Raw genomic sequence first — 14,293 nt, forward strand, 5'->3', positions numbered from 1 at the left:
TCCCACAGAGTCCAAAAGACTGTTCTATACATCAGTGTCTCTTTTGCTGTCTCGTATACAGGGTTATTGTTACCATCTTTCTAAATTCCATATATATGTGTTAGTATACTGTATTGGTGTTTTTCTTTCTGGTTACTTCACTCTGTATAATAGGCTCCAGTTTCATCCACCTCATTAGAACGGATTCAAATGTATTCTTTTTAATGGCTGAGTAATACTCCATTGTGTATATGTACCATAGCTTTCTTATCCATTCATCTGCTGATGGACATCTAGGTTGCTTCCATGTCCTGGCTATTATAAACAGTGCTGCGATGAACATTGGAGTACATGTGTCGTAAGAGCTTATTTAAAATAAAATATAGCTATGAAACTTTAAACAGTGATCCCCATTTATAACTTAAATTTTGAAAGAAAATAGGTTGAGTTCCAATGGAAGAAGTTAAGAATACACCCATGGCATGAACATCCCACCATTCCCACCCAGTTCCTGCATCTTTCTGCAGATCTGTTCAACCTCCTTTTTTCTACTGATGCACTCAGCAATGCTAGTGACAATTGCTGTCCAGCAATGTGTTGTGAGTATGGGATTCTGACCCTCCTAAGGGGCTCAGGGTCCAAAGAGGTGATCAAAACTTGGCAAGGCTCATGTTCAGCCATGGTGGCAGGTCCTGTGAGCAGTCATGATGACACTGTGTAAAGTGCCTGTGACTTTGGGAGGATGGCAGCAGGTGTGAATGAGGGGTTTTCAAGTAGAACAACTGGGAAAAAAGGGTGAGGTAGAGACAGAAACCGGTTTTCTCCCATCATTTTTGACACCTTGCAGAGTCCCCTTTGCTAAGATTTGTGTTTGTTCAAGCCTACTGGGAGTTCACCAAAAAGGGGTTAACCCCCGTGACCTCAGTTTCTGTGGTCTAGAGAGCAGCCTAGTCATTGGGCTCTTCCTCTGCCCCTCACCATTCATCTGTCACTTCGTCATTAATTCCTTAGTAGTGATTTTCCACCTACCACACTTTATACTCTGATAAATTCTGATAAAGCACGTGGGATTTTTTTTTTTTTTTTGAAATAATGTCTCTGGTTTCATTTCTTTTAAAATGTAGGTTATCTTCTTTGTCTGTCCTGATTTTGGGATCAGTTGCTTTGTCTCCGGAAAGGATCACTTCTGCAGACTTAACAACATGAGTTTAATCTGCTAAATTAGACCAGCAAGAAAAGAAGAGCCTATACCTGGACTTTGAGGCATATGTTATTTTGCTTGGAGGATTAAAAAAAAAGTTCCCTTTTAACCACAGAACTCCTCCATTGGAAAGGATTTTGAAAGAAATGAAGAAAACCACCAGAAATGAAATCAGTAGCTTCATGGCCTTCTATTGACTGGACTAGACTTTTCTTCCTGCCATTCCTTGGAATGACACTGTACAGGATGTCTGCTGAAGTCATCCATCAGGTAGAAGAAGCACTTGATGAAGAGGAGAAGGATACACTCCTTTTTTTGTGCCGAGATGTTGCTGCAGATGTGGTTCCACTGAATGTCAGGGATCTTCTGGATATTTTAAGAGAGAGAGGAAAGCTGTCTTCTGTGAGCTTGGCTGAGCTGCTCTACAGAGTGAGGCGGTTTGACTTGCTCAAGAGGGTCTTGAATATGGATACCCCGACAGTGGAGGCCCTCCTGCGCAGGCACCCACATCTGATTTCAGACTATAGGTAACTCATCAGCCCCTCCCGAGGCTGCACCAGTAGAAGGGAGGGAGGGAAGAAGATCTAGACTTCAGAACCATAGAAACATAGAGGACATTAAGCAGGTTCATCCCTTTATCTACCCACCGATCTTATTGCCCTGTTGATGTTCATTCTTCTGAAATGTTTGAATCCTTAGTACATGTTTGCTTAAAGTAACTGTGTAGAAGGTCAGATTGAAACTGGAAAGGACAGATGGTATGTGTTTGCCTGATGGGTAGAATGGTAGAGAGACAAATGACTAAGATGAGATCTGCTGTGTTCTTTGCTAGCCTGTGATGTCAGAGCTGGGCAATTTCCTGTTCTGAGAAAAGAAAACAACAAGCCTGACAGTAATCTTCCTGACCTTTGAGAGCTTTGTGATCCTTCCTGAATTTCCTCCGGTCTTTCCCCTGCCAAGGAAGTTAGTGGGTGAGCTAGCTTTCAGTGAGTTTCTGTGAGGTTCCTACTCCCGGAGGCTCTGGAGAGCCCAGATTGAAGGTTTCTTCAATTAACCACATCTAGACTCCCTTAAGTTCAGAGAGGAATGGCCATTGGAGCTCCCTTTAGTTCAGACAGCCTTTGAATTGCTCCTTCCTCCTGGTCTGTCTACAATGCAGAAGACCCGGGTTCGATCCCTGGGTCGGGACGATCCCCTGGAGAAGGAAATGGCAATCCACTGCAATAGTATTGCCTGGAAAATCCCATGGACAGAGGAGCCTGGTAGGCTACAGTCCATGGGGTTACAAAGAGTCGGACACGACTGAGCGACTTCACTTTTACTTTTCTGGTCACAGAACATTCTCTTAAAGGCTCAGAGGAGCACAGAAAGGACAGGAAAGGCTGCATTTCTGGGGAAAGAAAGATAGTTTGTAACCTTAAATTTGTGATTCTTTTTTTCTCTGGACCACTGGGTCTTTAGTTATATCATTATTTGGAGATATCATCATTTGGAGATGATATACATGATTAAAAACTGTATTAAAGAGAGTTGCAATCAGTGTGGCCCTTGGAACGTGGATGAGACTTGAGATTAAAGGTCTGTTTGAAGCCTCAGAACCAATAGCCTCAGCCACATAGTCTGAGCCGGCCACTGCCATCAGTTGGGCCTTCATTTTCCTACTTGTGAAACCAAGAATAATATCTGATTTCACAAGTGTGTTTGTAAGGATTGATTGTGATAATTTAGTTTGTGAAGTACTTTTAAAAATTATTGTATTTTAAATTATGTAAAGAACTTTTTAAAACCAGGTAGCACTCTACCAATATAAGGGTTAATTATCGTTGTTGCTGTTTTTCTTAATCATCTTCCATTTCTCCAACCATTATATGATGTCAGAAATCTTAAAACTTTTCAGGAGGCACTGACTGGGTTTTTGTGAAAAAAGTCAGGCGACTCTCTCCATCTTCTGTTTCCTTGCTGTAGTGAATGGAGGCAGTTTGGGGACCTTTGAGTAGAGAGGCCAGGGAATGCTAGATTCATTTATTCATCTATTGAGTGGGCTTTATTGTGGGTTGACATATGCGAGGTGTTTGGTAAGCGCTAAAGCAAAATGAAGAATCTTCCATCCTCAAGAATCTGAGAGTCTAATTGGGAAAATGGGCTTCTAAGCAGTGATGACAATGACCAGGCACTAATGACAATCATGAGATGTCCTTGGGAGCCCCGATAAAGCTTGCTGGTACTCCAGCTGTAACAGAGGTGACTAAGTGAGGAGGGGCTTTCTACACAGTCAAGTCTCCAGGATATAGATGCCTTTTACCTTTTGAGTTCTGGAGCAAGCCAGGACAGCTTACACGTTACTTTGATTCATGATCTTGTGATTCAAAGTATTGTCCCTGTATTAGCAGCTTCAGCATCACCTGGGAATTTGTTAAACTGAGGGGATGAGATCATTTTGAATTCTATTTACGTCTTTCATCTTAGTCATTTAGGTTCTTCATTTATTTCACTTATAACTTCTGGGAGAGCTAGGGGATTCTTTGGGGAAGTTTTTATTCTCTTGTTCTTTTCATAGCAGATGGAAAAAGAGGTACCATGTTCTACTGAAAACTCAGAAGGGATAAGTTTCCTTTTTGAATTTGCTTAAGATCTCCTGGGGTGATCTATGCTTTCTGTTTTCTGGGGGACACATTCAAAATAGGGGCAAGAATTAGTCTTTTAACCAGTTTTTGGCCTAGAGGAGACCTACGCTCTTAGTATTCTCACTAGGACTTGTGTCTGAATTTACTAAAGAACCTTGTCTGGTTTTCAGGGTGCTGATGATGGAGATTGGTGAGGATTTGGATAAATCTGACGTGTCCTCATTAATGTTCCTCATGAGAGATTATACGGGTCGAAGCAAGATAGCCAAGGATAAGGTGAGTTTTCTTTCTTTTTCTTGATTCATGTTCCCAAGAGTCTTATCAGAGGTTGGGAGTTGTTCTCTATGGTATGAAGAGAGGGAATCAGGCACTTAAGCAAGGAGGCCCAAATTGAGGGTGAAGGTGGGAAGGGAGAAGAATATGAAGGTTTTTTCATAGTAACACTGATGGGAAGAAAATTGGTTCCTGAATTGAGAGGCAATAGAGTGATGTTGGCTGGTGTGGCCCTGGGTGTGTGTTTCCTCCTTGTATTTTATCCTTTATTTGTATAAAATCATAGGCCTGGCTTATCCTTCAGCTTCTCTCCCTGGTTTGGCAGATCATCTGGGAAGGTTAGGAAGTCCCATCTGTTCACGCTGAGCGGAAACAGATGGGAAGTGCTGGCCCGCTGCCATCTTGCTCTCTGCTGTTCCCCTCTCCTCAGCCAGTTCAGGGTCAGTGTGGAGTCATCAGGCTTTGGGGGAGATGGGCAGGGGAAGGTCCTTGAGACTGATGAATCCACAGAGTGGCAGAAGTATAGATTTGCAGTTCAAAATGAGCTAGGGGTGAAATCTCAGGGATGCTATGGTCACTGGAAAAGTAGATCCCAGCTGGCCTGATATGTACTTCCGACCTGTGGACAGGCCAGGAAAAGCTCGGGTCTCTAGTATCAAGGATCTGCTTCTGAGGACTTTGGTAAATCATTGCTTAAGAATCTCCTCATGTTTCTTAATGATTGTTGTTTCATTTCTGAGATCTAGGAATATAGGGCAACTGTGTGCCCCTATTATCAAATGCAAAATGGAAAGTAAAATAAAAAAAAAATAAAACTCATTTTTTGGCGTCCCCTAGTCCACTTGTTTCTCAATCATTTATGTAGATTTAATTATGATTATTAATTGAAAAATAAAGATAGCACATTAGTAACCAAATGTTAAACAGAAAGAAAGTAAAACCAAAAGTGATGCCTATTTCTGAAATGTAGTTCTTTCACAATCCCTATGTTCCAGGCTGAACAAATAGCAAAATACCCTCACCTTGTAATTTTACCACCTCATGTCTGTCCACTGTATCAGAATGAACTGGAATTTCCAGCATTGATTAAAATATTTTAGGAACTTCAGGGCTATATCATTTAGAATTTTTCTAGTAAAAACATTTCCCCAGCTACCGTCTCACTTCCCTTTTTCAGTAAATCCCTTAGAGTTTTTCAGTATGACACCAGCCTGACTTTTGGGAAGAGAATTAACACAGGAGGATTTTATTTTCAGGCCTGCTTTCTTAATCCTTCATGCAAAAAATGACTCATGCATCTATTCCCAACCTAGGTGCAGGTTGGCCCCCTCAAAGACTTACCTCTTTTCTGGGTAAATTCCAGGATTGTAATTTGCTCATGGTCTTGGAGAGACAATAAAACAAAGCACTCTGGTTTAGGATCCTTGAAGGTCACTCAGAGGACTCCTCTGGTCACATTTTCTTATTGTTATAAATTATGCAGCCTGAGGTTTGCATATGAGGCCTGATGGTCAGCCGTACTGACATTTGTTTTTTGTTGATGGTTCTCTTAGAGTTTCTTGGATCTTGTGGTTGAATTGGAGAAGCTAAATCTGGTTGCTCCAGATCAACTGAATTTATTAGAAGAAAGCCTAAGGAACATCAACAGGATAGACCTGAAGACAAAAATCCAGAAATACAAGCAGTCAGGTGAGCAGCATTTTGGCCCTCTCTGTGGCCTAATGAAGTACCTATGTGTAGTGGGTTAGGTTGGTAGAGATTCATGTGTACAATGGGTGGATGGAACAGAACCCGAATGTCCATGGCCCTCACCAGCCTGAGGCTAGCAATCAGAATCCTTTATATCCTCTATACCCTATATCTGTCTGCTAACTTCATAAACAAGCACTCCTGACCACAGAGTCTTGGCCCTCTGCAAAATGCCACCAAGCAGTTCTTAACAGTCTGGTCTTTAAGAAGGAGTCTGCACCCCAACTTTCTGCACTGGCTGGTGGCACTGTGTGTACTCAGGGCTTCTGAGTCTATGCCAAGCCCTGCTGCCTTGCCTGACCACCATCCAAGCTCTGGAGACATCCTGTCCCTGGGGTCCTGTAACTGCCTTGCATATAACCTCCTCATGGAAAGGGGCATCTTTTCTGCTGAACCCCTTCCATAAAGGGGACCAGCACACATTGGCCTTCTCTCTCACAGCACCCCTTCCCATGTCTTTTATTTATTTATTATTTTATTTTATTTTTAAATTGGAGGCTAATTACTTGACAATATTGTGGTGGTTTTTGCCATACATTCACATGAATCAGCCATGGATGTATGTGTCCCCGATCCTGACCCTCTGTCTCACCTCCCTCCCCATCCCATCCCTCAATTCCCCTGTCTTTTAGACTCACACTCAGTATGGGCTCTGCTAGCAGTCTACCACCACCATAGAGCCTGAGAGCATGACTGATACCCAGTGATCTGCACACAGCCCTCCCCCATGCCCATGAATGATTCAAGATCAAGAATAGGAGTAGCACTTTTAGTCTGTTCTTAATGACATTGGGAGAAGAGTCATCTGATCTGACATTTTGAGTTCAGTAAGTGGCTGGAAAGTTTTGGGTATTTTGAAAGATCATGACTGACTCTGAACTGAGCCATTGTTGAAGATTCATTTGATGATAATTTGTCAGTCTTAACTCAGTGCCTCTCTTCTGCTTGCAGCTCAAGGAGCGGAAACAAATTATGTAAATGCTCGCCAGGCATCTCTGCCAAACTTGAGTGTTAAAGATCCTTCATATAACCTAAGGGTGAGTCTGGAGCAAATGTGTGGAATCCTGGCATGAAACAGTTTCAGAACTTTGACAAAAATGTACATATTCTCCTAGCATGTATTTCATTTAACATCTGAAAAAAATTGTGACAAATACGCATTTGTTTATAAAATATGTATAAATTCTTATAATTTCAAAGCTAATGTGTTTATTGAGATAACTTGGAAAATACAGAGAACTATATATAAAGGAAAGAAGATAAATCACCTCCATGTTAACAGTTGTTCCCCTCTAGTCTTTTTTCCCTGTGTGTTTATGTATCCCCATACACAAACATTTTTTCCGTTGTTTGTGTGTTCCTTTGAAAATTTACATTTTTATTTTTTAATATTTATTTGTTATTTACTTGGCTGCACCAGGTCTTGGTTGCAGCATGTGAACTCTTTGTTCTGGCATGTGAGATCTAGCTCCCTGACTGGGGATCAAACTTGTGTCCCCTGCACTGCAAGACAGATTCGTAACCACTGGACCACCAAGGAAGTCTAGAGAATTTAACTTTTGAAATAAAAATAGGTAGGACATGCCCATGGACAAAAAACTCAAAAGGTGCTAAAATGATTTTTAAAGTCCGTTTCCTCTTACCCAGTTCCTTTCCCCAGAGGCAGCTGTTGTTATCCATTTTCTTCTCTGACCATTTGGAGGTAGTCTATGCACATATCATATTAATTTTTACTTTTTTTCTTCTGTACAAATGGTAGCATGCTATGCCCACTGTCCTGACCTGAGAATTCTTAGAAATTTTTTCGTATGAATCATATGGGACTGCCTCTATTTAATCATTGTTTTTAGAGATTGGACATAGTTTCCAAGTGATACTTTCTAGCTGTATCGCAATATGTTTTATAAATATGGATGTAGATTTTTTCTAATCTTTTGTTATATGACAATACTTCAAAATAAATATCCTTGTGTTTACCTCTTTGTGCATTTGCTTTTCATTGAGCTTATTTTAGTGATTTCAACAAAAGTGTAAAAGTGTTTTTGTCACTGAGTGACTGATTTGTGACCGTAAATAACAGATAGTCACTTCTGGTGATTGTGTTAGTCAGTGGTGCAAGGTCATCATCAGAAAAATTGTTTGGTTAATCTTTTATACTGAGGATTTAATCTCATTGTAATCTCATCCTCATGCACATATAAGGATATATGGAATGTGTAGTCAGGACCACAGTTTATCATTTGTGATTAAATCATAAGCACTTTCATAAAAGTATGTGATGAAAATATTGACTATACCTATAATAAAAATAGTTTTGTGGAGGAGATAAGTTGTAAGACAGCATTAGGCAATAGAATTTCTGAACTCAGATGGATGGTGGTAGGGATTAACTGCCCAACCCTCTCATTAAATAAATAAGGACATTTAGGCCTAAGTAACCTAAGGGCCTCCTTTGAAGTTGAACTGATAAAAGAATCGGCCTGTAATGCGAGAGACCGGGGTTCAATCCCCTGGTTGGGAAGACCCCCTGGAGAAGGGAAAGGCTACCCACTCCAGTATTCTGGCCTGGAGAATTCCATGGACTATATAGTTCATGGGGTTGCAAAGAGTCAGACACGACTGAGCAACTTTCACTCAGGCCTAAGGAACATTGATTGCCCACCGTACCTGCCGCCAGACCTAGGCCCATCCATACTCCTTCTACACCATGGTGCATTTTTTCCAGAATTAAATATGCTTTTCTTCGTCCTTCTGAACCTCTGTGATACCAAATCATGAGAGAAGACTGATTTAGGATTCAGATCCCGATTTTCTGAACTTTCTTTGCTATGGCGTATCTAACAGAAATTATACTGTCATTCTTAGTTAAAAGTCTGCTGTATTTTTATTATTGCCTTTCTACTTTGTTAATGCAAGTAATTGGATTCACTGTCTTTGTGGCTTTTTAGGAACCCACATGCTCTGTAAATTTTGCCTTAAATTTGCTATATTAATCTGTGGCCTTGGTCATTCATTCATTTAGTTAGCAGGCACCATGGCATATGAATTCCGTGAATTCCTCACAAGATTTAGGAGCCTGGATGTTAACTCATACAAGTTTGCAAAGGTGCTTTTAAAATTTCAGTAGCATTTGCCATCCCAAGTTCCAAAGATTCCTGAGTGCCCTTAGAGAAGTCTTACCCGCTTATCCCACCCTCAGTGTCCTATCTCTTTATTCTAAATGCCCCATCTCTTTATAAATTTTGTCCAAATTTAGCCCCTGAGTTCAAATACTTCCCTTTATGTGACAAAATACCTTTGGAAGTGTTAAAGTTGATTTCCAGAGATATAAACATTTCCTTGTTATTATTGATTTATTTATTTTTTTTTATTTTATTTTATTTTTAAACTTTACATAATTGTATTAGTTTTGCCAAATATCAAAATGAATCCACCACAGGTATACATGTGTTCCCCATCCTGAACCCTCCTCCCTCCTCCCTCCCCATACCATCCCTATTTATAATTTAATTCTGTTTTGGTCAAATAATTGCTCTGTATGATTTCTGTCCTTTAGAACTTATGGCACATTATACAGTCTACTTTGGTGAATGCTATATGCACTTTGTAAAAAAAAAAGAATGTTCTCAACTATTGAGTGAAATGTTTGATACATTGCAGTTAGTTCAAGCTGGCTGAATGGTTTTCAAATACATTCTTTATCATTATTATTAAAAAAATTACAGTGGCATTGTAGGATACGTGATACCAACAGATGAATTAACAAATTGTGGGACTTTTCTGGCTGTCTAGTGGTTAGGACTCTGTGCTTCCACTGCAGAGGGCACAGGTTTGAGCCCATGTTGGGGAGCTAAGATCTTGCAAGCCACGCGGTGCAGCCAAAAAAAAAAGTTGTAACTCTGTACTGTAATGTTTTTTATATTTATCTAGAGTAAATCTAGCTTTGATTTGATGTTATATCTCTTTAATCGTATGTAAAAGTGAATGCACACCCATGTGGGGTTTCAAATTCTAATATCATTATCCTCTGGCTAAGTCATTGGTTATTACTAATAAAAGCAATTTATGTGTTTTCTTTGATTTAGATGCACAGACTTAGCTATAGACACAGCTTAACAAATAGTGTACTTCTCTCTTTTGGCTAGGATAGCTTCAGAGGAGAGCTGTCATTTGAAAGCTGAGCGTATCAGATGGTTGACAGTGTGTGTTATGTGTGCCTTACACAGGACCTGTCATCTGGGAAGAGAAAGGGTCTGTTCAATCTTTCATTCTCTGATTCATCCCATTCTGGCCCTAAGAGGGTGGCTAATGTTCAAGAGCCACACCCACATGTGGCTTATGCATAGCTAGGCATTATAGAAAAATAAAAACTGGACATTTATTAAGCACTTCCATATGCTTAAAAGTCACTGTGCTGAGTGTCTTGTATACATTTAATCCTGAAAAATATTTATAAGGTAGGTACTATTATTGTCCTCATTTTGAAGATAAAGAAACAGACATATAGTTAAAGAATTTGCTCAAAGTTACATAGCTAATAAGTGGCAGAATTCTACCCCCACTCTTAATCATACCTGTACCTTGCCTCTGTGTTAAAGATCAGGCTGAATGATGTGATCTTTAACACAGAATTTTGAACATTGCAAGTTCCAACAGCTTGTTCTAACTTTGAGTTATTGTGGCAACTCTCCTGTACCATGACGTCTGACTTTATTGAGCTGTTTTTGAAACATTCTAATATGCTAGTTGAATATATTTACACATTTATTGTATTTTCACTTTGAATTGCTGCTTTGGTCATAGACTATAGTTTTATGGAATTAATGTCTCTTGCTAGTTTTCTTTAGATAATTTAACAGTGAATGTGATACTTTAATTTATTCCTAAGAATCCTATCAAGATATTTAAAGAGGTGTAATATAATATGCCTCTGAAAAATGAACGGGGAGTGTGACCTTGTTTTTTATGTTTGAAGCTCCAGAATGGCAGGAGTAAAGAACAAAGGCTTATGATGGGACCACCTGACATTCAAAGTAAGACCAGCTTTTCTTTATATTCACTTTTAAAAATGCTTGATAATTCAAGTACAAAATGTTGCATGTTTAGAGTTGGCCATTCCTTTATCTACATATTTTAATTAAGGTCTCAAAATGAACAGTTAAACTCTTAAAATATATTCATTGGCATTTCTAGTTATCCACCAAATTAGCTTCAGTTCAGTTCAGTTCAGTTCAGTCCCTCAGTCGTGTCCGACTCTCTGCGACCCCATGAATCGCAGCACGCCAGGCCTCCCTGTCCATCACCAACTTCCAGAGTTCACTCAGACTCACGTCCATCGAGTCAGTGATGTCATCCAGCCATCTCATCCTCTGTCATCCCCTTCTCCTCCTGCCCCCAATCCCTCCCAGCATCAGAGTCTTCCAAGGAGTCAACTCTTGGCATGAGGTGGCCAAAGTACTGGAGTTTCAGCTTTAGCATCATTCCTTCCAAAGAAATCCCAGGGCTGATCTCCTTCAGAATGGACTGGTTGGATCTCCTTGCAGTCCAAGGGACTCTCAAGTGTCTTCTCCAACACCACAGTTCAAAAGCATCAATTCTAAGGCGCTCAGCCTTCTTCACAGTCCAACTCTCCCATTCATACATGACCACAGGAAAAACCACAGCCTTGACTAGACGGACCATTGTTGGCAAAGTAATGTCTCTGCTTTTGAATATGCTATCTAGGTTGGTCATAACTTTCCTTCCAAGGAGTAAGCGTCTTTTAATTTCATGGCTGCAGTCACCATCTGCAGTGATTTTGGAGCCCAAAAAAACAAAGTCTGACACTGTTTTCACTGTTTCCCCGTCTATTTGCCATGAAGTGATGGGACCAGATGCCATGATCTTCGTTTTCTGAATGTTGAGCTTTAAGCCAACTTTTCGCTCTCCTCTTTCACTTTCATCAAGAGGCTTTTGAGTTCCTCTTCACTGTCTGCCATAAGGGTGGTGTCATCTGCATATCTGAGGTTATTGATATTTCTCCCGGCAATCTTGATTCTACCTTGTGCTTCTTCCAGCCCAGCGTTTCTCATGATGTACTCTGCATATAAGTTAAATAAACAGGGTGACAATATACAGCCTTGGCGTACTCCTTTTCCTATTTGGAACCAGTCTGTTGTTCCATGTCCAGTTCTAACTGTTGCTTCCTGACCTGCATACAGATTTCTCAAGAGGCAGATCAGGTGGTCTGGTATTCCCATCTCTTTCAGAATTTTCCACAGTTCATTGTGATCCACACAGTCATAGGCTTTGGCGTAGTCAATAAAGCAGAAATAGATGTTTTTCTGGAACTCTCTTGCTTTTTCCATGATCACATTAGCTTATTTGAATGTAAATACCTCTGACTTCATTGTTTTGGCTATATATTTTAAGGCATGTGACATTTATACCTCAAACAGAACTCTAACCAGGCCATGTTAAACATTAATCTAGCCATGGTCATAAGCCATGTTAAACCAATTACATAGGAGCAGAAAGAAAAAAGGTTACTAGGATCTTGTTTTCGGAGAAGGCAATGGCAACCCACTCCAGTACTCTTGCCTGGAAAATCCCATGGACGGAGGAGCCTGGTGGGCTGCCGTCTACGGGGTCGCACAGAGTCGGACACGACTGAACTGACGCAGCAGCAGCAGGCTCTTGTTTTATAGCCCATTTAATAAATGTAGATTCTGTAAGATGACATTCTCCACCTCTATAAATAAAAGAATTAAAAAAAAACCCTAGTCATCTGGTCCTATCACTTCGTGGCAAATATATGGGAAACAATGAAAACAGTGACGGACTATTTTCCTGGGCTCCAAAATCACTGCTGATGGTGAGTACAGCCATGAAATTAAAAGATACTTGCTCCTTGGAAGAAAAGCTCTGACCAACCTAGACAGCATATTAAAAAGCAGAGATATTACTTTGCCGACAAAGGTCCATCTAGTCAAAGCTATGGTTTTTCTAGTAGTCGTGTATGGATGTTAAGAGTTGGACCATAAAGAAAGCTGAGGGCTGAAGAATTGATGCTTTTGAACTGTGCTGTTGGAGAAAACTCTTGAGAGTCCCTTGGACTGCAAGGAGATCCAATCAGTCCATTCTAAAGGAAATCAGTCCTGAATATTCATAGGAAGGACTGATGCTGAAGCTGAAACTCCAGTACTTTGGCCACGTGATGGGAAGAACTGACTCATTTGAAAAGACCCTGATGCTGGGAAAGATTGAAGTCAGGAGGAGAAGGGGATGACAGAGGATAAGATGCTTGGGTGGGATTACCGACTTGATGGACATGAGTTTGAGCAAGCTCTGGGTGTTGGTGATGGACAGGGAAGCCTGGAGTGCTTCAGTCCATGGGGTCACAAAGAGTCGAACATGACTGAGTGAGTGAACTGAGTCAACCAAAAGATTTAAGGGATGTAAGATCTCTCTCATCACTCTTAAAACATCAGCTCTTGATGCTATCATTTTCAAGAAGGGTGCTTTTTGCTTGTCTTGAGTTCTCCTTGAAAAGAGGGCTGAGTCTTACTGTAGTGGATATGATTGTACTTAAGATGCGGGGCTGCTTAGACAGGTAAGGAGGGCTCAGTCTTCCCTGAGGAGCTTGGAATTTGTCCTATGTGCAGTGGCGATCCTGAGTGTACTGAGCAGGGTGGTGGCCTGATGGAAGCTTCCTTTATGTGGCAGGCCCCTTGCCAACATCCCCTGACTCAGCCCATATACTGTCTGTGTGCACCTCCAAACATTCTGCCCACATCAGCCAGATGGAGCAGGTCATGCCCATCATTCCATGCATAAAAGTTGGCCCTCCAGCCAGAGCTGTTGAAGAGTGAGTTAATTTCTGACAGCATGTTTCTTAAAACACCGGTGAGGTGGTAAGAGTTAGCTGTTTAAATTGGGAGAACTGGTAGATTTGGATAGGAGTTTAAAATAATCAGAGCTCTTTCCACTGGGCTCTGTGATGGCTGGTTTATCCTTGATGGTAATTATACAGGTGAGTTGCCTGCTCTTGCCTGGATATGGTTCATTTGCTGGTAAAAGAGAAAAGCATCCTGATAACTTGCCCTCAATCTAATAGAAGTTTAATCAAACCAAGTGTTCCTATTATTTCGGACTTCCAAATAGATTTCAACTGGATGATGATTACAATAACTGCAATTTATTAACACTTTTAGTAAGTGCTAAATACCCTGAGAAGTTTCCTAAAAAAAGGCAATGCCAAAGAATGCTCAAACTACCGCACAGTTGCACTTATCTCACACGCTAGTAAAATAATGCTCAAAATTCTCCAAGCCAGGCTTCAGCAATATGAACCGTGAACTTCCAGATGTTCAGGCTGGTTTTAGAAAAGGCAGAGAAACCAGAGATCAAATTGCCAACATCTACTGGATCATCGAAAAAGCAAGAGAGTTCCAGAAAAACATCTCTTTCTGCTTTATTGACTATGCCA

The 14,293-nt window shown here is 40.6% G+C and overlaps 1 protein-coding gene across 6 annotated transcripts in view; it reads left to right on the forward strand.

Moving 5' to 3' along the window:
• Positions 1 to 14,293, forward strand: part of CFLAR (CASP8 and FADD-like apoptosis regulator) — a 56,467-nt gene that overhangs the window by 19,781 nt on the left and 22,393 nt on the right. For 4 of the 6 annotated variants that reach the window (XM_010860962.1, XM_010860960.1, XM_010860963.1 and 1 more), the window contains 5 exons: positions 1,104 to 1,707; positions 3,975 to 4,080; positions 5,631 to 5,766; positions 6,778 to 6,863; positions 10,802 to 10,859. In XM_010860962.1, coding sequence (XP_010859264.1) covers positions 1,346 to 1,707; positions 3,975 to 4,080; positions 5,631 to 5,766; positions 6,778 to 6,863; positions 10,802 to 10,859 — 748 coding nt within the window. In that variant the 5' untranslated portion in view covers positions 1,104 to 1,345. Of the gene's footprint in view, positions 1 to 1,103; positions 1,708 to 3,974; positions 4,081 to 5,630; positions 5,767 to 6,777; positions 6,864 to 9,971; positions 10,078 to 10,801; positions 10,860 to 14,293 lie in introns of all 6 variants that reach the window. The other 2 variants (XM_010860965.1, XM_010860964.1) reach the window with 2 other exon arrangements.

This window comes from Bison bison, unplaced genomic scaffold (assembly GCF_000754665.1).
Source record: "Bison bison bison isolate TAMUID 2011002044 unplaced genomic scaffold, Bison_UMD1.0 scf7180017864471, whole genome shotgun sequence".
NCBI lineage: Eukaryota > Metazoa > Chordata > Mammalia > Artiodactyla > Bovidae > Bison > Bison bison.